We start from the raw sequence: 23,722 nt of genomic DNA, 5'->3' as shown, positions 1-23,722 counted from the left end.
CGCAGACTGCCCCCGTCGCGAGACACCAACAATGGCCAACCTTCTGAAGGACTTCCTCGGAGGAGGAAGCAAGTCTTCAGCATCTCCAATCCCTTCCGCTGACTCAGGTACGCGCACCCGCAATCAATTGACACCTTCCGACCATTGGAGCTGCCTGTTGGACATTCACAGTCCGATCCGCCCTTCGAGCACCACGGGGTAGATTTGTCAACTTCCAACAGATCAAGAAGAGTCGCCAGATGGATACTCGATGTCCGACGTGTCTGCTTCCACCAATTGGTGCATATCGCCGTTGGTGCCTGGCGAGCAGGTCCGTCTGGATGCATGGCGGATACTTCTTCCTGGACCTTGCGTCAAGGGCTCCACACAAGCTCGCAGTGCTGTGCTGTGCTGACCTCCACTCCATCACAGACTTTGCCGATTTTGCAGAGGCCGCAGAGCCCTCGCCCGCGTTTACCACGCCTTTGGGCGGTGCGAATCTGGGAGCCAACGCCCCGGCCCCTACCAGCCCTCCCTACACGAAATGGTACCGACTGGATGAGCGCTACACCCTGGCCGACTTCCGCGCCGAGGGCATCATACTTGCCTGCATAGTCTTCATCTTCACGTTGCACATCGTCGGCTCCCGCCTCAACCGAAGCAAGGCCAGGAAATGGCTCAAGGCGCACTCCAAGACCCTGGCTTCCGAGTTCGCGCTCGTCGGCTTTGGTAGCTCTCCGACGAGCGGTGGCGATGGCGAGACTGATTTCCTCGTGGCTGACCTTGCTGAGCCCCAGAAGGCGCTTAAGGAGAAGTCCCTGTTCGAGTTCGCCACCTACGCGACTGGCCGTCAGAACATTGCGTTCATGGACGCGAAGCTCAGTCTGATCCGCCGCTTCAACCCTCTCATGTCGGTCGCCGAGTGGGGCCTCAGCCTCTTCTTCGACAGCTTCCCGGCCCCCCAGGATACTGTGGAGGCGGCTATCTACCCCTTCGACGGGAAGGAGGCTCTGACGGTTCCAGGCATTCCAGGTGCCGCTGAACTGAAGACAAGCAACACCAAGAGCACCTATGATGGATTCGTTTGGGCCATCGTCAACAAGGAGCGCATGAAGCAGGTCCGGGATGAGCGTTTCGATGTCTCCCTTACCTTCACTAAAGACCACTCCAAGCTGCCCATCTGGTTGACTGTGATGAGCGAGAGCGCCGAGATCACCAAGGTTCTTCTCACAGACGAGCTTGCCAAGGCCGCCGAATCTGCTGGTGACCTGTTCGAGTATCTCATTGTCTCCGATCAACCTGTAGACAGGCCCAAGACGTGAGTTTCCATCTGATTTGGGCCAAGTGTGTCGTTCGTAGCTGACTGTCCCACAGACTCGACGAGACCGCGCCTAGAAAGCGTATCTTCCTCAAGTACCGCTTGCCCTCCGACAACAACTATGAGCCGCTTCTGCCGATTTTCCAATGCTTCATTCGCATCGCCGACCAGCTGGTTAAGGAGGCCCACTTCCGCCCTGAGGTCCTCAAGAAGGTGAAGAGCGTCCGTGACGACATCGCTAAGCAGATCCAGAAGGCGGATCTGGAAGAGAAGAGCGAGGAGCGCAACTTCGAGCGCGAAAAGGCCAGGAAGGCCAAGCGTGACCAGGAGCTGTCGCAGTTGGACGCCAAGGGTCAAAAGAAGTACCTCGAAAGGGAGCGGGAGAAGGAGTTGAGGAAGCAGCAGAAGAAGATGACCTCTCGGGGTTAGAAGCAGGTCTCAAATGACGACTGTTACTGTACGATGTCGAATGTCATAGTGTCAACTGATCTATGGACGTATCACGGAGTTACTCAAAAGTTATCCAAATCATATAAGCTTAATGCCAATGTACTCATTGTCTTTGTGCCATTTTTGAAGGGCCCTCACGCCCGTGTCGTTTTCATGACTACCTCACTCTCGTCTACGTAATACCAGGCTGTACCTTGGGAAAGCCGCTAGGGTGTTATGGTGCTGGTGAATTAGGGTAGGGATCCGATGCCATGGGATGTTTTCAAACGCACTGCCACGTTCAGGTCGGTTCCGCCTTGGGGGGGGGGGGTAAACAACGATGATGATGGCGTCTCTTTTCAACAAACGGTAGGTGCCGAGGAAGTAAAAGATGAAAAAAAGGAGGAAAAAAAGGCAGGCACCCAAGGTGCCTGCGTTCTGTATCGCCTAAGATTGTACGCAAATCACCCACCCTCCCAGAGATTGTCGAAATATTTTCTAGTTGACTAGAGCGGGAGTTGAAAGGGTGACTACGCAAGTTTCACGAATGACTGGGCAATCCAGACCATTTACGCTACACCACAGAACCTTGCTGTTGGTGGTTCAAGTCTGCTTAAGTGTACGGCGACCTGTACTTTTCCATACTGCCAGGCGCATGCGAGGAGAGTCCACACAACCAACCATCGGGCAATCTAAACCACACCAGACCTTGGTCGACACCGCTCAGTTACTTGCTCTCCGCCAGCAAGTCCTCCACCCTCTTGACCTTATCAGCAGCAGTCTGCTTTTTGTCCGTCCTGTGGCTTCAGGTCAGTCCCGTCTCACCCCAACCCCCCTCACCTTTCTCATCCCCCCTTCAAGAGTGACTTACCTCGTCCCAACCCGCATCGAGGTCTGGATGCGCTGAGGCCCAACCTGATGCACCACCGAGTGCGCCTGGCCGATCACCCGCATGACCTCGTCCCAGCTGCCCTCAACCGTCGTGCCGGCAGAGTGCATCGTGTACGTCAGCCCCGACGCCTTGAGGAGCTTCTGCACCTCGGCGACCTCCTTGGCCACCGACAGCTCGCCCGTGCCGACCTGGGTGGGCAGTATGTCAGCTCGATCTTGTGATATATCGTGAGATGGGAGGACGGAAGCAGGCATATTTCAACGTACAGGGACGAGGCAAAAGTCAGCGTAGCACCGCTCCGGTGTGGGGACGCTCGAGTAGTCCATTCTGACCGCTGTTCGGTGGAAAGGGTGCAGGCGGTTGGGTGAACAGAGCAGTGGTCTAGAGCGGAATAGGAGACGGTTCATTTGCTTTGTGAGGTGGCGTTCTGGATGCCGAGATGGTGCGAGGTGGGAGTTGGGATAACGCGGGGCGGAGCGGAGCGGAGCGTTGAGGTTGTCGGGGTCAGGTCAGTGAGGTGGGGTCCAGAACTCAATGGCGAAACGACTGTCAGTGCTAGGGTCCCATCCGCCTTTCCTCAAAATATGCACACTGGCTTTAGAAATCCGTCGATATATATCTTGAGCGCTTCTGGTAGCATCAGATTACCTTCTGTTGAATATCTCGAGCAAGTGTGACAGGCATCTGGAATATTTCTAGGCGTGCATAAAACTCCTCTTTGGAGCAGCAAGCTGGCTGCATATTTCCCGCGACGGGCCACAGGTAACACCTCATCTATATCCGAGTCTTTTCAACGAACAGCAAGCGTCCTTAAGTAGCCAGCTCTGCATAGTACATTTGAGAGACTGGGAAGATCTTCGGAGGTGTATCGGCCACAATATATTCATTGACAACTCTGGGAACATCAAACCTGCAGAGGAAGACTTGACCAATCTTCGCGCCAATCTTTGCTGCCCTCCTTGCGAGGCCAGATGCGACGAAGCACTTTTACGACCTCCGAGTCTTCCGCTACATCCACTGGCTCGATTTCGATTTCTTTTTCCGCTCTCAAGTACTCCGCTATCCGCTTCATCTCATCTGTCATCTCCTGATCGCGGGCCTCCCTCACTTGTCGACCCAGTTCCCTAACGGTGATATCATTCATGTCATCTCGAGCGACTCGCTCAATCAGCCACGAACGACTCAGATGATTAATAACTGGTGGTATGGCGCCGTTGTTTCCGCTGTTGCCCCATTGGCCGCCCCTGGCGGTCCACAATTTGAGAGACTCCAAACGTCGGCCCATTTTGTTCTGGCAGATTGTCTCCCAAATTGATCGCGCCAGAGTCTCGTCCACCGCACAGTTCATGAGGTTTTCTCGCAGGTGGCCATTCTTCAAATAGTCGAGTAATTTGAAGGTCTCGCGATCCATCTCGTCGAATGAAGGGTCGTCCCTCGATTCGGGATCTCGAGTAACCCGCCAGTCCGAGCAATCCAGGGTGAGGAAGAGGGATTGCAACTGTTCCATCTTGCCGAAACTCTTATAGATCTCAGCCTCAAACTCATCGGATTTCGTGCGCTTAATCGAAACGGCCAGCTCTTTCAACTCCGGACACTGGGCCTGGATCTGTAGAATATGCTCTTTTGAGAATGTCATGGGTATTTCTCGTCGCGGTCGACCATTGTCTAAAGTGAATTGATTTTCATAGGGACGTAGAATTAACTTTTTCAATGTCTGACCATGGCGGTATAGAATGGCGTCCAGGATTTTGGGCTCAAGTGGGCCAGACACAGAAAGCTCATCTAGAGGTTCGAGTGACCTGAAGAGGGCGATGGCGCTGTTGGCGTAGCTGGGTCTCTCAACTGCTCGGTCGTTGCGTTCCAGACGAATGCAAAGTGTCCTCAGTCGAGGGAAACAGTAATTCTGAGCGACCTTCTCCATAACCTCATCATCCATTCCCATGTTCTCACACCCATAACCGCCCCCAAGGGTGAGGTGACGCAAAGAGCTGAAGTCTGTGTGCTTGGACCACATCTGGAGAACATCCGGCATTCTCCACTCCACGTTCCCGATGAGCGACAGAGAGGTCAATGACCCCATAGACCCACCGGAGACAAAACCTGGAAGACCTCGCCACGGCTCTCGCGGGCGGCGGTAATATCTCACCGCGTTCTCCGGCATAAGTTTCATGACAACAACTTCCTTCAAATTGGGCGCAAGACCGGCAACGAGCTCTAACATCGCCTCTTGGTTGAAGTCATCGTCGCCCTCCGAATCCCGCCAACTGCATGCAAGCTTCACACCATACAGACACGGAGACGTGGCTAATGCCATTTCGTAAGGATACGGGTTACCCCATAGTAGGGTTCGAAATCGAAAAGTGAGGTGGTAGAGTCTGCATTGGGGGTGGTGTTCATGGAGGGCGTCAAGGAGGCTGGGCGGAAATTGATTCCGGCAGTCGTATACTAGTTTGGTAAGGTGCGGTATTGTTTTCATCAACCTGACGACTGGCGCCCATGCCATATCCTCTTCGGAAGACTTTTCGATAACAGGCTCATCGTAGACGACATACGGCGAAGTGTAATATGGCTCTTCATCTCCCAAGATTTCGTTGACGCCAGTCGACTTGAACCAGCTATGGCGGTCTGGCGTACAGGATTTGTAACCCTCAATTTTTGATTCGTCAGACAAACGCAGAGCCCCTTTGATGCTGAGACAGCGGATGAGGCGTGCGGACTCTGTACGGGAGAGGGTCTTGACGAGAGCATCGATGTCGCGCCGCAAAGCCTCGCGACTGCTGACATTGAGGTGAATATGGTGAAATATTGATGGATTTGTGGCACTATGGCAAGTTTCGCTCGCCAAACTGAATGCATAGAGACTCGGTCGATGCAACTCGTTGAGGTGACCTGCTATCTGCTGTAATGTCTCATTTGGCAAATCATGGAGGCCCGGCTTGGCGGAATCCATCGCCATGATTGACACCGCTCAATGAAAGTGGTAGGAAGTAAAACCGATGGTGCTGAGAGCCAGAATGAGGTTTATCGAAAGGTAGACGAAAACACTGGATGGGTTGTGAGACAGCGGGTGAAGTCACAATATATACCAAACCAGCCTGGTGCTTACGTTATACCTAGGCTGCCTTCCAGGCCCTTTCGCGGGGGCGAGCCCTGCCCATCACCAGATGTGGCCTGTCAAAGCGGTCTAAGGCTCCAGGTGTCATTAATAGGCCTATCGAAATCTGACACGAATCCTTATTTATACAGTGGTTTCCCTCGATTTAGCATGAAACTCAAATCAGATGTTCGTACATTACATCTCGAATTTTACTGCGTAAATCAGCTTAGGTCGCTCAATTTGGTGAGTAAAGGAAGGTGATGCCCAGGCGGGATCGTAATAAATATGCCAGAGTATTATGTTATTCATAGTTCCGCTGGATCGGTAGAAAATGCTAGCAGAGATAATCAAGTCATTATTCTGCCGTGTAGGCAAACTGCACGCCTTGATCATGCCAGCTTCACACCTCATTGCAATACAGTCATGTATCCAACTTACAAGGTCCAGTCGGTGTGAGAGTGGTTGTGGGTTGAACTTCTACGTTAATTCGATGAGAATCAGCCTCGCCGTAGCCGATGGCCTTATGACCGGGTCGGTGAGCCTCCGGGTCTTTCACTCCTCAGCATGCTCATGGTCCGGGCATGCGCCAACCTGGTGTAGTTTTGAGGTTCTCGTATGATCGTATCTTATGCAGGTCTTCCTCATGCTCTCTTCTCCCTGGGAAGGCCAATGGTCTGAACATATTCCGGCCACATATGGTTTCGCGATGCTCGTACGACTGTTTCTCACAGGTCTTCCCAATACTCGAGGAAGGAGTACACTCGTACACAAGATCAATATAAGTAACTGAGGTACAAAATAAATAAGAGCGGCCCAACAGCTCAACTTACCATCAACTCTCTTCATCCTCATCATCCTCATCATCCTCCTCATCTCAACCATCCCTCTTTACACCACCATCTGTGAACCTTGGCAGGACCTCGGCCCTAGATTTTCCTTCTTTTGGCTGGGTAATCTTCCTCACCATAATCAACATTTTCAATATTACCTTCTGTGGACCTTGGCAGGACCTTGGTACTATATTTCGGTTCTTTGAATCAATATCGCCTCTACGCCTTTACTGATAACCAAAATGCGTTTCACCAACGTCCTTATAGCACTGGGCAGTGTCACCGGTGTTGTCAGCGCGTTCCAAGCAGTCAATGACCGGTAAGATAGGCTTTCCTAAGATGGAAACTCTTGGTATTTCATAATAAGTGAGCTTCATACTGATCTTCACGTCCTTTATATAGCAGCAGTCTTAACGTCGTTGGCGATAATGTTTATGACAATGCGGCGACCACCTTAGTCCCAGTGCAACTAGATGCCCGGGCTAAAAAAGGAGACAAGAAGAAGACTACTACTACAAGCACCAGTACTTCGAAGGCGGCTGTCGCAACGACGAGCAGCACTACAACCAGCAGCGCGAAGGCACCCGCTGCGACGACTAGCAGTGTGAAAACTAGCAGCGCGACGACTAGCAGCGATACGGGTGTAGCTACTGCCTGCTCCATCAACAGAAGGCTTCGTTTTATGCCAAGGACCCTTGAAAGAGCTCAAAAGACAGAAAAGACAGACGGCGAATACAAATTGGACGAGAACGAGTGGATCACAGCGTTGAAAGTCAAGTCTGGTGACAAGATATCCGTCATAAATGTGAGCGGATGCTCTGCCGTATTTCTCTGGAATGAGAACGATATTCCGTCCGTCTTCCATATCTTTTGCGGGCAAGAGGAGGCAGATGGCAAAAAGGCCGCCCAGACCCTGGGTGACATGGGATCCCAAGTGGAGCCCGTCTCTGTCACCATCGCGGCCATGGACGAGGGAAGATTCAACACAATCAGGACGCAGATCAAGGCAGAGTTTACGTTTTTGAAAGACGCCGACTTCAAATCCATGATTTACGATAACGACGCTCGAGCGGATGGTGAGAGATACCGATTTGAGGCTGTAGCTGGTACCCAGTCGGTGGAGAAGAAATTGGGACCAGGCTGTAGCAGGCAGACCCAGTGATTAAAGGGTAAGATCAAAGCTTGAAGTGGAAGTGCTCTTGTCAAAAACAGTTTGAGTTGGTGTATGTGCACACCGGATGGGAACGCTGCCTGAGGAGATTCATCATTGTGACAAGACTTAAACAAGATACAGGAAGGCAATTAGACGAGATCTGCAGGCGGACGACATCTAGATTTGGGATTTGGGTTTTAAATTTGATTTTCTTTTTGATTATTGGGATTCTTTTCTGTTCCTCGTTGTCTTATTCTACCATGTAAACAAAGCTTGACTCTTTGATCCGGCGATACATCTCGCCTAAGGCGTCGGACTTGCTAAACCTTCTGTTGCCATTGTTAACACGAGATCTCAGACACGAAGCCGTCACCAAAGGCTTTCACCGGAATCTCACGTACGTAAAAAGATGGTCTCTTTTCTCTGATAGTCCGCTCTAAGGCCCCACAAGCATATTTCTTTTGTTGTTACGAATACGCTGTTCAGATTCAGATCTTTGCCCAGCTCGTTGCCTCTTCGGCCCGGGCACCGACAATAATAAAACAGTCACCAAATTCACGTATAATCATATAATGAATGTCTAAACTAAACATCAGTTTAAAATACCCAATTTACTTCATGCGATAATCCTGTTCCAGCCCACTTTAGATGGGGATCCTAAAATATGGAATTGATGGAAATCAGTCTTGTTTCAACGAATCACACTGAGCACCTATTAATTCAAATCACTTCGATCCTACTGAGAACGACGTATTTTCGAATGCATGACACTGTACATTCCATTAGAGGTAATGGAGTTTGCTGTCACGCTGGTCTTGGTATAGAAACAGCACCAGAAACAATTATGTTCATAGACCATCATCCTCATGATATCAACACCGCAACTTGATGATTCGCTTGTATTGGATGCGAGGCTGTACTGACGGATGGCTTACTGATCCTGATTCAGCCATCTCAGACACTCGTATTTGGCCGTCAGCGGTCAGCATTCAGCAATTGGCGACGGGGCGGACGCGATTATTCCGACCTGGAGCCCCACAAACTTTCTGGCCCCATCGAACCATGCAACTTTCGATATCGACATAAAAGGCTACAATATTATTATGCCGAGCCCAATATCATGCACACCAATCCCCCACCTGGAGCCACTCCCCCCACAAGATGTATTTTGAGGCCATGGCCACTTCCTTGCGGTCTGGTTTCAATCCGCCACTTGACCTTTCGAGGACTGTTTGTAGCAGCCTCGACGAGAGGTCCCAATGGTAGGCTATCCAGCCGAGACGTAGACCAGAAAAGTTAAGTTCAGCATCCGATGAATCAAGGCCGAGTGAGTGCCGTCAATCCTAAGACGATGGTCAGCCGGCTACGACCTGGCAGTCCTGCCATACCATCACCATGTGCCTCAAGTGTGAGAACAACAACGGGAGCTTGAAACTGGTCAGCACCATTCTTCAAGGACCGCTAAGTAGGTCGCCTTCCCCAAAACGCCTCATCGCCTCCCTGCGACCTATTCCTCGACTACCGGGGCTTGACCATAACCATCCAAAGCCCCGTGTTTTGTCTCTCCAGTCTCCTGCGATGCAAGGGACAACAACATTGGTCAACTTAGTGCTTCTGGTGCAGTCGAGACAAAGATAGGAGATCTAGCCGCGTTGTTCTGAAGTCTCCTTCCCCTGGCTCGGGTTCATCATGCCAGGGTGGGCTCAGGCACCAAAACATTTTGACACCGGCGTCATCTGTGGTCTCGTCCCTGATGATGACGCGCTTTTCCAACATTGCGCTATTGTGAACAATGGTGGTTTCTCGACATCTGGATTGATACAAAATAATCATTGCCCTCCCATCCCTATCCATTTGTTATCCTTCCGCCAAAACCAGACGATCTTTCATCCTTTTCCCCTTCATCCAGATATCCTTGCTGGTCCAAGGTGATATCGCCCTTTTTTTCTTTGCTCACAGGAATTATTTGATATTTGTTCACTCTGATCGAAATACTCTTGCCGGATCAAGTTAGTATTTCGCATTTACCCATTTTTATTATAGACACTCCTCGGATTGTACCATTCCGTCTCAACTGAAGATCTTTCTTCATCATGCCTTCTTCCAGTCCCGTAGGACGCACAAGGGGCCTCACCTCCTTCGTGCGACTTCTTGCATACACATTTCTCTTCTTACAGGTGGCTACTCTGGCCGATGCCGGTACGCCCCGTGATCTGACCCGTGTATCTCAATTTCACAAGAAAGATCTAGGAGGATCCTTCTCTCATTTGGGCGGCATTCGAAGCCGAGCCGAAGATGTCAGTAGTCCAGGGGACCCTGATGCCGAAGAACTTGACCCAGAGGAATCCGACCCGGAAGACCCCGACTCAGAGGATCCTGACTCAGATGACCCTTTCCCCCAGTTTCCAGACCCAGTGGACCCCGAGGACGAAGATCCCATCCGAGAAAGCCCAGCAAGTACAACGGACTCTGCTACTACGCTGATCACAAAAACAACATCTTCTGTCTCAAGCAGTAATACTGGGTCTTCAATAACTCCCTCGGGCTCAATTAGTAGCACTAGATCTTCTAGTAGCACTAGGTCCTCTACGGTCTCTTCAACCACCAGTGGTACTACCAAAACATCTTCAACTTCCTCATCCACAAGTAGCAGCACCACAAAGACCTCTTCAACTTCGAGTAAGGCAGCCGAAAAGACACCTAAGCCTAAGCCTTGCAAGGGCAGGAAGTGTCGACTTTAGACTGGCTGCCATTGGAAGGTGTGCTAAACGCGGAGCTGGATTGGTACTTCAGAGGGCTGTTGGTACATTAAAAGGCTGGAAATGGTGCGCAGGTCAGAATGTTATGAGTGGGAGGGAGCCAAATGGTGATATAATGGCACGCTGTGAGGTGGTTATCAAGACCGCAGATTGACACCTGGAAGTGTGGGTTCTGACGAGGCTGCGAGGCTGCGAGGTGCGGGGCTGCGAGGCTGGACCTCTGTAAGCATAATCCTCAAAAGTCAGCCATCTGTCAAATTATGGGGACAATACGACGTGGGACGATATCAGTAAGATTGGTTTAGGTGATTATACATGTGAATAATTCCGATTGGCTTATTGTAAATCCTTGTGGTCCTGCCATCCTCCTTAACGCCACCTCTGGCCCCCATACGGGCAGGACTTTGGCCAGGACTTGGCATTAGGCGTAAGATTGGGCCGCAGGTCAGAACGGATCTGCCAAGCTAAAATCGACGTACCACCGCAATTACCTATGATATCAGAAAAACGACATCACAGGAATAAGCCAGAGTCGGCCCACCCGCTATTGCAGTCAGCCCACCCAGTTTTGGAAGTGAATTCCAAGGGACTCTCCAGGGCTGATTTGAGTTCAAGCCTGGCAACTCGCAATGCTGCACGATTGAGGACCTTTTGCAGAATGTTGGCTTTACTAGACGCACAGCTAGTGTATCTACAGAATTTTGCTGTGATCATGAAATTGAATGCTAACGTTGTATGAAATGAACTCCCTCATATGGGTATGAATTCCTACCACATCTCCTGCTCAGCTGCTTCTATTGAGTTGTAAATCCTCTCATACCTCCACAACGGAACGCTCCAAAAGAAAAACATGCTCACCCATGACAATCCAACCAAGCTGCCAAGCCAGCTATTCTCAATCTCCTGCAGCTCACGCACCAGCCCAGCCCTCCATGCCAGTCCCCGGAGGATTGCAAGGACAGCAGTCTCAGTGGCGCAGGCAGCGAAGTTCAACTGGAACCACCAGACATCGAGCCAGTCGTGCATTCCCAGGTTCCAACTCACTGCCATGTGCGAGAGTCCAGACAAGAAGAACACGATAAGCGCGGTGATCATCCCGTGCATCCTGGCAGTCAGAATGGAATCTCTGGTCCGGTCCCCACGCCTAAAGAGTGGAGATAATATGCCATCAGCGATGAGGCGGCCGTAGTTTCGGTACGGTCGTACCGCCAATGGGTGCCAGAAGCGGCCCCAGAAGGAGCGCAGACCTCTTGAAATGTGGGACAGCTTGCCGAAGAGTGGGGGCCAGTCATCTGGACTGTCCGCGCCGGTGGTGACTGCAATCAAACCGAGTGCTGCATTGGCACCGTCGAGGACTAAAAAGCTCTCCCATATCCAGGAGACGGCCATGTACGCGCGCAAGACAACCTCGCGGCTGGTAAGCCTGGATGGGCGGACCAGCCTCAGTAGGGAAGATTTACGGGACGTGACATCGGACATGTAGATAACACCGATGAGCTGTTTGGAGACCAGTGGGACTATTTTCGAGTGGAGAAGGAAGTAAAAAATTAATTTGGCAAAGCGAAGAAAAATGAAGACTGAAAGCGGTTGGCGGCGCGATTTGGAGTTTTCTTGGATTTCTGAACGGGGCAGCAGCCGAGGGTTGCTCCAGAAGTGGTAGGACGTGCAAATTGACGAGAACCAGCGCGATCCCGACCCTTTTAATACTCCACTATTTGGCGCAGGCACTCTTTCAATGAAGAGAAGCGAGCTAATGTGCAGCAGGTTGAATGTGAGACACAGACCCCACAGGCCAACTAAGTCAGGGTGGATGCCAGAGAAGTTGTGAGCCGTAGCGAAGGAAAGCACTTCGAAGTACACAGTGAAAGGGAAGAGGATCGATCGTTTCTTTTGGCTTGAGGCATGTAGTGTGAAGTGGAAACCAAGAATTGAGAAGACTAAGAGACCGATGGGTATCAAACACGGCATCAAAAGCGCAATGAGCTCCATCCTGGGGAAATTGTAGAATGGCTTGACTGTGATCTTCATGGATCATGGAATCGGATGAAATAAGTCCTATCTGAAGAAATGTTTTTGTGCCATGCGAAATTTCCGGTCTGTGAAAAGGGCAAATGGTCTCCCGTATTCCGTTCACTTGGGCCTGTAACAATGTGGCAATACACCCATCCTATGGGCCAAACCATGGCGTGGCATATAAGCCCATCTGATTACATCGGCTACAGCCACGGGGTAGACCGACCATGTCGGCCTTTGCAACCATCCATGTGGTTCTCTTCAGAGAATGACAGGGGTTGCCCCTTTCAGTCCATATCAATGGCCTCGGCCACGCAGGCCTTCAACGTGGTTCGATTGACGCTTGAGAGGAAGAGCCTCAAAGTAGCCAACATATAGCATGATACTGATTTCCTTGTAGGCTTCGAATAAATGGCCCTTAGGGCCGGGCTCGGTTTGAGAAGTTGCATTCAGAGCTGGTTTCACCAGCTGCCGCTCACTACCCCTTTCATGGAACAATGTGATTTGGCCAATAGCAATTGGAAGCGGCACAGTGCGGTATCTTGGAAAACATACTCCTCAGAAACCTGTTACTAACGACCTTGGGAGGCTCCTGCTTACTTGTTGGCCACTCACCACAATACCGCCCCCGTCTTACCTGTGGGTAGATCCGAGTGGGCCCTGAGGCTCTCGACCCCTGCTCACACCTTGACTTGTTCCTGATCCTGAATATTCTGACGAGCAATTTTTTGAGCTCCCCCCCCCCCTTTGAGTGTGAGCTGTCATATTTCTTTCAACTCCTTCGGATGTCGTGCAGAGCCCCCGTTCATCCCAGCCCTATGAAGCTCTGGGTCGTTGCGTGCTCACATCAACCAAGGTTTCCCGAAACCTTTTTTTCGCACCCGTACCGCCCTTTGGCCCTCAAAAGATATTTTACCAAACGGCGATGTCAATCCATGTTCGAGACAACAGAGAAGTACGCTGGAGTCCATGGGGCACAGCTAAGAGACTTGTCTCTCTTGCCTCTACAGCACTTACAATACTGTTACCTTTGGCATCTACATTCATGATGTGGAAGACACTTTGTCTTGTCACTGATTCTCGGGTTCCCATAGTCTGTGTTATTTCGGAGTCAATGACACCGACGTTCCATCGAGGCGACATCTTGCTCTTGTGGAACAGAACGTCCACGATCGAGGTGGGAGATATCCCTGTCGTTTGGTTTGAGGACCGTCATCTGCCCATGGTTCACAGAGTTATCAATGTGCATTCATTCTCTGATAGCGAGTACGAAAACAACACTGCCCTGACTGACTCTATATACCTCTGTTTACTGACCGCTGTATCTTAAGACAACGCTTTTTAACAAAAGGGGATAATAATCAAGCCGATGATGTTGCTTTGTACCCGAAAGGGCGTACTTTGGTATCTAGAAGGGAAGTTATTGGGTTTGTAGAGGTTATGTTCCACGGCTGGGCTGGCTTGTTATAAGCTTTCAGGAGATTTACTGGATTAGGTACTTGATTGCTGCTATCATTGGCATACTAGTACTCTGTTTATGAGGTTGACACTCATTGACCTCTGAATATATTTTATACCTCGGCATTTAACAGGTATATAATATGTTTTTTTTTTTAATTCTCTTCAGCCCCGGATGGATTTGAGATATTCCTTGCCAGAAACTATCGAGTGTGCAGTTTGGTAATTTTCATGATCATTATAATACCTATAGCCTTGACTACTGAAGTGCAATTTCAGACAGCGAGTATAATACCTATGTAGGCTTGCATGAGAGCTTGGGCGAAATAGAGAGAACACCCGTCTGTGGATGTTGACCACTTCTGGTGTCCCTGTAGATTTGGTGCTGACTCTGAGTGGCAATAACGATTTCAGGTGGCATGTTGAACATTGTGAGATTCCTGCTCAATGGGGCAAACTGATGCAGGTGGCTCACTTACTACACGCCTTCTTTCGTATGAGACAGGGCCTGGGCCCATTCCCCGTACATCGTTCGATAGTACCCACCAGGGTCTGGGTCCGGTCTGGCCCAAATGCCCATGTGGCTACCTAGGTTCGATCAAGGGCCGACCAGGGGTCGAGCAACGTAAAAAGGACACTCTGGTCGAACCACCTGTGCTCGATGGCCCGTGTTTTCATGACAAGACTGTCAAACGTCAGACCTCGTCATATCAGTGGCCGTAGAGTTGGTGCTTACCGACCCATTCTATCAATGTGGGAGCAGATACTGGCTGACCTTACCGGTGTCCTCTTTCTTGACGGACAATTAGATACGGTCGTTTCTATTCGAAGAACAGTTCAAGTGAAGATCTCATACGCTTGCATGTTTTCAATTCGGAAACATTTTGTGGCCCGCACCGTGGAGGGCGGTTTCTGACCGGTCAAGAACCTTCCTTGGCCCAGGGGAGGCAAAGTTTGATCCTCAATGGTGTCGAATTCACAGAATCACCGCCAACTTCTTATTTCCAAAGGTGTATAAAATCCGGCTCGAGAATTAATGTGAAGTCCAAGAATCCACATCATCATACTTGCAGCGTTTCATTGCGATTCAGCTCAACGATCCGAAAGAGGCAGGCCTCATCTTCGTTCATTTCATGCTAAATTTCATTTGTTGGCTTTCATTTTTCGAATATACCAATCAAGCAACTCATCTGTCTCACTAAGTCAACACATAGAGAAGTCAACATGGTTTCCGTGCGTGCGACAATTATCTCTGCGACTGCCCTGGCGGCACTTATCCAATATTGCCCAGCTCCATTGTCAGTACCCTCTTTACTCCAGCACCGCACTTTCGAGCCTCTATGATATTCCCAGATAAATGAGAATGGATTTGCTCACCGAATACTACTAGTGCCCCAGCCATTCCCGCAGCGATTACAGCCGGCATGACCGGCGTCAGGGTTATCGTGGGAGTTATTCGTGTTGCGAGGGGCGGCGTAAAGGCGGCCCGTAAAATCGACAAGTTGACTGATGACGATGACGAAGATGAAGATGAAGGGGAGAACGAAAAGCGCGGTTTTCAAGATCTGCATGTCATACGAACCTTTAATCGCGTTCACCATATCGCGGCGCGCCAGGACCCCAATCAGCGGGCTTGGCAGTTATGCCACGACCAGTTGACCAATGCGACAGTCGAGTTTTCTGGGCCCGCCGAAGGTGGTAAGTCGTTCCCTCTGAACGAAAGGGAAAAGACAAGCGAGGAAGGCTGATGTTGTTTTCCGGCAGAGGTCCTCGCCAAGGGGCTGCCTCCCGCGTGCATGACGCTCTCGGGCGTCCTCACCGGCGAGTACAACGAGGGTAACCCGGTGCCCCAAGGTGTTGACTCGATTCTCTTCACGGGTCTCTCCGACGAAAGTGTGCAAGAGATCCAGGATGCACTTGACAAGAAGCAGAGTAAGAAGTGAGTGGGTGCCTCGGCGATAGCTCTGTCTGCTGTCATAATGCACTTGGGCTGCAAGTCGAGTTTGACACCGACGGGAGGGGATTAAGCCTTGCAGATCACGGATAGCACGTTGCCCGGAAAGCTTGGCATGCAGCAAATAGTGCACAGGGAAATAGATGTTCTTATATGTACATTAAGTATAGAAAGAAATAGATTCTGGCGCTTCGTTTCCGTTTTGTTCGACTATCTCGGTAGACTCCAGCATTGCACTCCAGCGTTTCCTCGGCCTTTGCCCGTGGCAGGCTTTAGCCGAGTGGTATGCTGCTCAGTGATTGATCATTCTGCAATCGCCCCTTATTTGCACTAGAGCATGGCCATCTCGAGGTGTGGCAGAAAGCACCTTGGTGATTTGATGTCTTGATGTTTTAGGGAAGATACACTCGATTTCTGCACACCCAATCTTTCGCTCATTTGCGACGGTCTGATGCCGGATATCTAGACCATTGGAGGAGAGCGTATTATGCTCATGCAGATGGAAGCGAATACAGTTGCTCCGGATCTATGCGGACGACTCACAGCTCAGATGTCTTGGCCGTCGGAAAATACCGAGAGCCGCAAAGCTGGTTCAGCCGTCAATCCGCTATCGAAACCTTTTGTGTAAACATCCCAGCATCTCGTGAGATTGGACTAATTAGCGTAGCAATCGGATCAGTCATGCCGGGTATCTTTAATGTGCACCCACTTCGGGAACGACATCCGGAGGCAGGCAGGAAGGCATCACTAGGTCAGTATAGATGCGGTGATCGCGGTATTGCTCGTGGTTGGTGGGCTTAATAATGTTACAGTAATTCGGCGACGAACTCGGGATCACTTTGTTGATCCGTTCAGATGTCGGGGTAATTAGCAGCGGTGGGGTGGTAAGAGGGGCAGGCGATCATTCATATCGCTGAGCCGGCAAAAGACACCTTCCTTATCGGGCTTCAAGCAGGAATTAATACGAGATATCAGCTATAACATAAGTCATGGGCAATCATGTCCATTGTTGCGTGTATACAGTCGCTCTGGCGACTCTCACGAGCTCTGAACTGTATCAGGAGATCCGAGTGGGTAATGAGTCTCAGATGGTAAGGCGCCCATCGCTCCACTATACCCAGTTCCTCATTGAAGTATCGAGCTCAAAACTCAGGTATGTCTTGTCCGCCCGCTTTTGAATATTATCTACACTAATCATTTACTGATCTGTTGTGTAGATAAGACTCCTTCCATGGCCCGGCTTCCCGAATTTTGGTCCAGCCCGCGCCGGCTTCTCCGGGCATTCGCCTTGGGAACTTCCGCGCTTGTCGGTAGCGGTACCATGACGGTGGGAGTCTTAGCAGATGCGCCGGCCGACCAAGGTCCCGGAGGCACGGCACCAGTCCGACCATTCCGACTGGATCAGGTCAAACTCGGCAACGGCTTGCTGCAAGAGAAGCGTGATAGAATCAAGGGGTTCTTGGATGTCTACGACGAGCGGCAATTTATGGTTCTTTTCAACAATCAAGCCGGGCGCCCCAACCCAGACGGTGTATCCCCCCCTGGCGGATGGGAGGATGGTGGACTACTCAGCGGGCATTGGACAGGTCACTACATGACGGCTCTTTCTCAAGCATACGCTGAGAAGGGCGAAGAAGCTTTCAAAACCAAGCTCGACTGGCTGGTCAATGAGCTGGCTGCTTGTCAGCGTGCCATCACTGCGCGAATCAACGGCAGCACCGGTGCAGGTGATGACGCTCAATGGATTCCCACATATCCAGGATACTTGGGTGCGCTCCCAGAGGACACGGTGCTGAGGCTTGGTCCGCCTCGTTGGGCTGTCTATGGCAGCAACCTCAGCACCAACACTTGGGCGCCCTGGTACACACAGCACAAAATCATGCGAGGACTGCTGGATGCATACTACAACACGAACAATACACAAGCTCTTCAGGTCGTGGAAAAGATGGCCGATTGGGCGTACCTTGCGCTGACCATAGGTGACAAGAACCATCCTGACTATACGGGCAATCTGACCAGGGACGACCTAAACTACATGTGGGACCTGTATATCGGCGGTGAATTTGGTGGAGCCAACGAGGTCTTTCCAGAGATCTACCAATTGACCGGCGACGAGCGCCATTTGCAAACTGCCAAAGCTTTTGACAACCGGGAGTCGCTGTTTGGAGCAGCCGTAGACGACCAGGACATCCTAGTTGTGACGCCAGACCACATACCAGGCCGTCGCCGCAAGCAGCGCCTCCATGCCAACACGCATGTCCCACAATTCACCGGTTACTTGAGGATTTTCGAGCAAGGTGGAGGTGAGGACTACTTCACCGCGGCCAAGAATTTCTACGGCTGGGTAGAGCCTCACCGTGGCTTCGCGACAGGAGGGACAGGCGGAACTTTTCCTGGATCTGACACCAATGCTGAGCTGTTTCAGAACCGGGACAATATCGCCAATGCCATCGCTTCCAACGGCGCCGAGACATGCACGACGTACAACCTGCTAAAGCTGGGGCGTAACCTCTTCATGCACGAGCACAATGCAACCTACATGGACAATTACGAGCGTGGCTTGTTCAATATGATCGCAGGATCGCGTGACGACACAGACAGCGGCAGCGACCCTCTGCTCACCTACTTCCAGCCACTCAGTCCTGGTACACCGCGCGACTTTGGCAACACCGGCACCTGCTGCGGTGGTACGGGAATGGAGAGTCATACCAAGTATCAAGAGACAGTCTACTTGCGCTCCGCCGATGGATCCACGCTCTGGGTCAACTTGTACGTCCCGTCCACACTGACGTGGGAGGATAAGGGCTTCACAGTCGAGCAGGAGACAGCTTTCCCGCGTGAGGGCAGTGCAAAGTTCACCGTGAACGGACAAGGCCCGCTGGATATCAACTTAAGGGTGCCGGCCTGGGTCCGCAAGGGATACCAAATCACCATCAACGGAGAGGCCCAGACAGGCGAGGAGGCACAGCCCGGCACATACCTGACCCTGAGCCGGAGCTGGACCGCAGGCGACGTGATCGAGGTCAAGATGCCCTTCACAATCCGCACCGAGCGCGCGCTGGACCGCCCAGATACCCAGGCCATCATGTGGGGGCCAGTGCTGCTTCAGACCCTCGGCACGCCGAGTGGCAGCAACGACACCTTCTGGCATTTGTCGCTGTACCAGCACCTCAAGCTCGATGGCGACTACTCGCGCGCGGCCATTATACAGTCCGGAAAGAACGCGGCCGGCGACCCGCTCTTCACCACTCAGGGCGGCAACCTGACCGTGCGGCCATACTACATCAGCGACGCGCAGCCCGTGTCGTCGTACTTCCGTCGTGTCGAGCCGGCCGTCGTCTTTGGGTCCATTGCCACTGGCGTGGCAAACCGCAAGCGCAACGACGGGCTGCCCAACTATGATGTGCCTGTCTCGGGCATTGCGTCGCCAGGTACCGATGGGCCAACGTTCCTTGATTTGGTGTGGGACCAGGCACCGTTTGCTACTCATGACGCATTTGTGAAGGCGGTTACCTCCACAGCGGACAGCTTCGTTGCGGCTGGGGTATACACGGCGAAAGAGCGCGATGTGATCGTGGCAAAGGCTGGCGAGGCGGAACAGGAACTGGCTCCGTAGAGAGAACGTCATGGTTGTCTCACTTTCGTCTTCTCGTACGCCTTTTTGAGATGCATGCAAGTCTGTAAATACGCTTCTATTGTTACTTGTAAATCCTGTATGCTTTTGATTGTCAACGGTGTATTAAGCAAGACCACTGAGGTAGCTTCTGACTTGCTCAATTGATTGGTCTGAAAATCAAGACATGCAGTGGAGGCCATGCCCTTCTCAGAGGTGCTATGGCGTGCGCTATTCATCTGTACGGTGCGATCTTTCTTCCTATATCTCGCGGTGCATATAACGTCACCATGGCTGTATTCTATTCCAGCCACAGTCTCTTTGGCTGCGGAACACCTTGCACAACGGATTCAATGTTAGCCACCCTGAGCACTAGATGATATAACGGGCAGGGTTTTCCCGACTCACCAACCCTACAGCCTATTGCAAGCCAGGAGAAAATATTTCGCATAGCCTCGAGGTTTTTTTCCACGGCTTTGAGTTCGTCCTCACGGAGGCTCAACATGATATTATTTTTGATCCACCTCCCAGGATCCCAATGGCTTTCGGCTAACGCATATATCATGAAGCTTTGAGGTAGGAACCCGGCCTTATCGAAGTCAATGAGACAAATCTCACCGGAATCAGTGAAAATAAAGTTGCCCTCAAAGAAATCACTGTAATAAAAGCATAGCTTCTCCTCCTTCAGGTGCACGGTCGGGGCAGCCTTATTCCTGCAGGTAGACACCTGGGGAATATTCGTGTTAGGAAACGCTAAAACGAGTTGCACTAGTAGATAGGGGTTCTATAAAGTCATGTCTAGGTGCTTATTACATACCTGGTTCAGGTACTTCTCCAGTGCATCAACGGAGGAGTACGCGAGATAGGAAGTTTCATTTTTAAATAGTGGATGCCGGATGCGACCCCCACCAACGGGGCCTGGTCCTTGATCCTTAGGCGCTTTTATAGACATGAGCAGCCTGATGGCCCTCGCAATACTTCCTTCATGAGTCTTCTTCGTGGTTTCATAACCGTGCTCCTCCACCAATTCTGCAAGCGTTCTTCCGTCTATATACTCTATGATGATAAAATCTTTTGGTTGAGCTCCTCGCCGATGTTGAATGTGTGGTAGATCTCGGGTATGCGGATGCCTCGTGTCTGATTTGGTGGCATTTTCTTGAAGGCTCCGAATGCATATTCGTGGTTCTGTACCTCTGTTGCAATTTGTTTCAGTGGCCCGAACTTGACGTAAGCGACAGAGTTCCGCTTAGGGTAACGGAAGCCCGTCACAGAATTGCCGTTCGGTTTGAATGTGGGTTCCTGCTTGAACACGGAAATGATATCGTTTATGACGTTTTTGTCTCCGTGTTTGATTCGGGCCAGCGTGCCTTCATGCTGCGTTGCAGCCATTTTGTTCCGGGCGCTGTGAAGGTTGGGTGGAAGTTGAGTGAATGTGGGGAAAGCAGACCACAGTGTAGCTGGGTAGACATCACATGATGCGCTGCATGTGCAGCCATACTTGTATTAGTCAACAGTCTGTGTTCGATTGCCTGTTGTGGGTATAGGTGTTACGGAGACTGGGCGTGCCGTCCGCTCCCGCAGCACAACGACTCATTACTGGACTCATTCTGCCATGAATGAAACAGGAAGCAGATGAAACAAACATGTGAGGGAGCATGGCACTCGAGGGATATATGTTGGCTTGTTGAAGCGACAGCGGCATTTCTGAACACTATCAGGCTAATTTTGCTTTTGAGATGGCTATCGATTCTTCTCGCAAGGAGTACACACTGTCCCGAAAACGAGACAATGAAATTCATCATGAACCCAAGTCAAAGCCGCCCAGTAATGCTGAAATGTGAAGGCATTGACCTCTCTCGGGCATTTTGATTCACAATGTGATGTCAGAATCTTGTGATAACCGGTGCACACGCACTTGCGGGCTTCCATGAGTTGGTTGCTGCGACACTATGGTCTCGAAAAGGCTCATAAGATGATGGCCCCTAGATGTCGCAGACAACACGTGCCAGTTGCACCTCTGTGAGTTCTAGTCGCACACAATTGTCGACAGTACAAATGCGTTAGACACGCCGCTAATGCGCTCCTGGCAGACTAATACCGGTCCTCTGTTGCAGCTTAATGTCCAAATTTGTGCAATACTGACTTTCGATAACTTCTTGATCTGGGTTTTCTCTTCTACATCTCCTATCCATCGCCTTGATCAATATCATTGGCCTCCACTAGATCCAAGGTGACTTGCAACCGTAACCGGTCTATATGGTGGAGCGCCACATGAACGGCATATCGCTGTCTCGGCATGGATATGGACACATCTGCGAGGGGTAACTACGTCTCGCTTCCAGAAACCGTCATTAACGACTGCAGCCCTAAGTCACCCTCTAATCTCATAATCACAGCGTTGTAGAAATCCTGTGCGAACTTCTCGTCATCTAGACAGGCCACAGACAGTATGCTCCCGAGGCACCACTGTACCACGCCCGCGTAGTTCATACCGCCGCTCTCCATCACGGAGGCGATGTACTTCGAGGCTATCTCTTTCTTGGACAGGGTCGACTTAATATGCATATCTGGGGTGAGGGCTAGGTCACTGATTTGGCGCCCTATCATGATCTGAATGAGAAGTAGGCCGAGGGAAAGGATGGTCAGGTCTATGGGCCTGCCCTCTGCCTGTGTGGATTGGAACTGGCTCGCGCTCGTTGAACTGGGTGGTGTCTTCGCCAAGAATGGTCGGCCGAGGTAGGAGGCTGCGTTTGGGGAAGCCTGTTGCTGCTCCTTTAGGAAGACAATGTCCTGTGGTGTGACTGTCTTTGCAAGCCAAGGAGTCTTGTAGAGGTGCAGCACACTGTATGACAGTGCCAGTGCCAGTTTCAGCCGCTCTGTGTAGTTGAATTTTAGGTCTCCTCCATTTCCTTGGATTTCCAAGATCGTACTGAGGCTTATTGCGCTGAGATGGTCTGGTTGACAGTCCTGGTGGTAGAGATTGAATCTGCGCGAGTTGCAGGAGATATTCCCGAAGCAGTCTGAAGTGGCAGAGGTCTTGTATTTTCCCTTTTGAAGTGTGTGGCAGAGGTCAGTTATGGCGGATGGTAGGGTCTCGGAGCTGAGTTGTATTGAGGCTGATAGGTAGGATGAGTACTGTGTCTGAGTTGTCGTTTGAGTGACACAAGTCGTACTTGATGATGTTCTGTTGGTTAAAGACGAAGACCAATGGACCTTTTTCGGTGATCTTGACCGGGATAAGCTAGCCGTGGATTTAGCTGTAGGCGGCATCGGTGGCCTTGCTTTCTCGTCGGCCAGCTGAACACGTAGTCTGTTCCATCTCTGCGTTTTTCCGCCGCTCTCAAGCATGATATCAAGTGGAATAGTCCTTGCCGCACATTGACCATCGGTCCCAGGGAGTATGACATCTTTTCTAGAAACGGCAGCCATTCCCAGCCCGAGATTATGAGGACAGCTACATGTCAAGACATTCCGAAACGCCGCGTATACTTCCTGCGAAAGTTTCCGGATAATATGCGCTAGCTTGGCTTGAGACCTTGATCGCCGCGTCGGCTCAAGCTCGCTGTTCTGAGTGGCGAGTGTGTTTAGTACGGCATTGCCGTCCTTGAGACGAGCCAGAATGTCTCTGTAGTCTTTTTTGTTGAGACTGAAATGAGCATTGTGTTTCCATTCTTTCAGTATCGTGCCACGATCTGAAAATCTTGTCTGTACAGAACGTCAATAGTCTGGCTGCAAAAGTGCTGGAACCTATCAACTGACCTTTCCATCTCCATCGATGGCCAACTTCCGCTGCAGATCCAACGCAGCTTCACGCATCTCCTCGACGCGCTCTTTAAACACAGTTGAAGATCGCCATAGCCGAAGATGAACCTCGTTGTTATAGGCATCCCAGTCCGCTCCAAAAGGCTCCTCGATCATAACATCCAGGACACTGTCTGGTGCGATGCCTTTGAGCAGGATTTCACATGTATTCTGCAAGATTTGGTGCTCCGTCTTGAGATCACGAAGAAGACAGTCCAGGTCACGCCTAGCGTTCTTGATGGACGAAACGATGTCGCGATAAGTATTCAACCCTTGGATGGCTACCGGGATCACCCCGAGGACGAGACCTGCTGCTTCCATTCCTGGATATAGGGTGAGATATTCGGGGAACGGGGGCTAACTCGAGTCCGCTATCAAGCTGACGTCTGGCTCGAACCCGATTCTGGCTCCAGAGTGGCTTGGGCT

The 23,722-nt window shown here is 51.1% G+C and overlaps 10 protein-coding genes across 10 annotated transcripts; 4 read left to right on the top strand and 6 right to left on the bottom strand.

The window, feature by feature from the left end:
- Positions 1-31: 31 nt before the first annotated feature.
- Positions 32-1,726, top strand: J7T55_007753 (uncharacterized protein; the record flags this gene model as incomplete). The annotated part of the gene is made up of 3 exons (XM_053134432.1): positions 32-107; positions 172-1,297; positions 1,354-1,726. The coding sequence occupies 3 exons, from the start codon at positions 32-34 to the stop codon at positions 1,724-1,726; spliced, it is 1,575 nt and encodes a 524-aa protein (XP_052987726.1).
- A 727-nt stretch (positions 1,727-2,453) lies between these two features.
- On the bottom strand, positions 2,454-2,944 carry J7T55_007752 (cell wall biosis protein; the record flags this gene model as incomplete). Its single annotated transcript, XM_053134431.1, has 3 exons — positions 2,454-2,523; positions 2,598-2,806; positions 2,885-2,944. The coding sequence occupies 3 exons, from the start codon at positions 2,942-2,944 to the stop codon at positions 2,454-2,456; spliced, it is 339 nt and encodes a 112-aa protein (XP_052987725.1).
- A 578-nt stretch (positions 2,945-3,522) lies between these two features.
- Positions 3,523-5,574, bottom strand: J7T55_007751 (uncharacterized protein; the record flags this gene model as incomplete). The annotated part of the gene is made up of 1 exon (XM_053134430.1): positions 3,523-5,574. The coding sequence occupies one exon, from the start codon at positions 5,572-5,574 to the stop codon at positions 3,523-3,525; it is 2,052 nt and encodes a 683-aa protein (XP_052987724.1).
- A 1,213-nt stretch (positions 5,575-6,787) lies between these two features.
- J7T55_007750 (uncharacterized protein) lies at positions 6,788-7,707 on the top strand (the record flags this gene model as incomplete). Its single annotated transcript, XM_053134429.1, has 2 exons — positions 6,788-6,864; positions 6,948-7,707. 2 exons carry the CDS (start codon positions 6,788-6,790, stop codon positions 7,705-7,707), a joined length of 837 nt encoding a protein of 278 aa, XP_052987723.1.
- Positions 7,708-9,791: 2,084 nt separating this feature from the next.
- On the top strand, positions 9,792-10,233 carry J7T55_007749 (uncharacterized protein; the record flags this gene model as incomplete). Its single annotated transcript, XM_053134428.1, has 2 exons — positions 9,792-10,155; positions 10,214-10,233. 2 exons carry the CDS (start codon positions 9,792-9,794, stop codon positions 10,231-10,233), a joined length of 384 nt encoding a protein of 127 aa, XP_052987722.1.
- A 992-nt stretch (positions 10,234-11,225) lies between these two features.
- On the bottom strand, positions 11,226-12,485 carry J7T55_007748 (uncharacterized protein; the record flags this gene model as incomplete). Its single annotated transcript, XM_053134427.1, has 1 exon — positions 11,226-12,485. The coding sequence occupies one exon, from the start codon at positions 12,483-12,485 to the stop codon at positions 11,226-11,228; it is 1,260 nt and encodes a 419-aa protein (XP_052987721.1).
- A 282-nt stretch (positions 12,486-12,767) lies between these two features.
- On the bottom strand, positions 12,768-14,358 carry J7T55_007747 (uncharacterized protein; the record flags this gene model as incomplete). The annotated part of the gene is made up of 4 exons (XM_053134425.1): positions 12,768-12,954; positions 13,086-13,146; positions 13,499-13,660; positions 14,268-14,358. 4 exons carry the CDS (start codon positions 14,356-14,358, stop codon positions 12,768-12,770), a joined length of 501 nt encoding a protein of 166 aa, XP_052987720.1.
- A 794-nt stretch (positions 14,359-15,152) lies between these two features.
- On the top strand, positions 15,153-19,498 carry J7T55_007746 (uncharacterized protein; the record flags this gene model as incomplete). The annotated part of the gene is made up of 6 exons (XM_053134424.1): positions 15,153-15,226; positions 15,319-15,626; positions 15,693-15,867; positions 16,428-16,633; positions 16,906-17,035; positions 17,143-19,498. 6 exons carry the CDS (start codon positions 15,153-15,155, stop codon positions 19,496-19,498), a joined length of 3,249 nt encoding a protein of 1,082 aa, XP_052987719.1.
- Positions 19,499-20,551: 1,053 nt separating this feature from the next.
- Positions 20,552-20,884, bottom strand: J7T55_007745 (uncharacterized protein; the record flags this gene model as incomplete). The annotated part of the gene is made up of 1 exon (XM_053134423.1): positions 20,552-20,884. The coding sequence occupies one exon, from the start codon at positions 20,882-20,884 to the stop codon at positions 20,552-20,554; it is 333 nt and encodes a 110-aa protein (XP_052987718.1).
- Positions 20,885-21,820: 936 nt separating this feature from the next.
- Positions 21,821-23,617, bottom strand: J7T55_007744 (uncharacterized protein; the record flags this gene model as incomplete). Its single annotated transcript, XM_053134422.1, has 3 exons — positions 21,821-22,636; positions 22,709-23,200; positions 23,255-23,617. The coding sequence occupies 3 exons, from the start codon at positions 23,615-23,617 to the stop codon at positions 21,821-21,823; spliced, it is 1,671 nt and encodes a 556-aa protein (XP_052987717.1).
- Positions 23,618-23,722: the final 105 nt, after the last annotated feature.

Source organism: Diaporthe amygdali, assembly GCF_026229845.1.
Source record: "Diaporthe amygdali strain CAA958 chromosome Unknown NODE_45_length_313557_cov_64_577745, whole genome shotgun sequence".
Taxonomy (NCBI): Eukaryota; Fungi; Ascomycota; class Sordariomycetes; order Diaporthales; family Diaporthaceae; genus Diaporthe; species Diaporthe amygdali.
The sequence above is the reverse complement of the archived record's forward strand: the minus strand, read 5'-3'. Positions and strand labels throughout refer to the sequence as shown.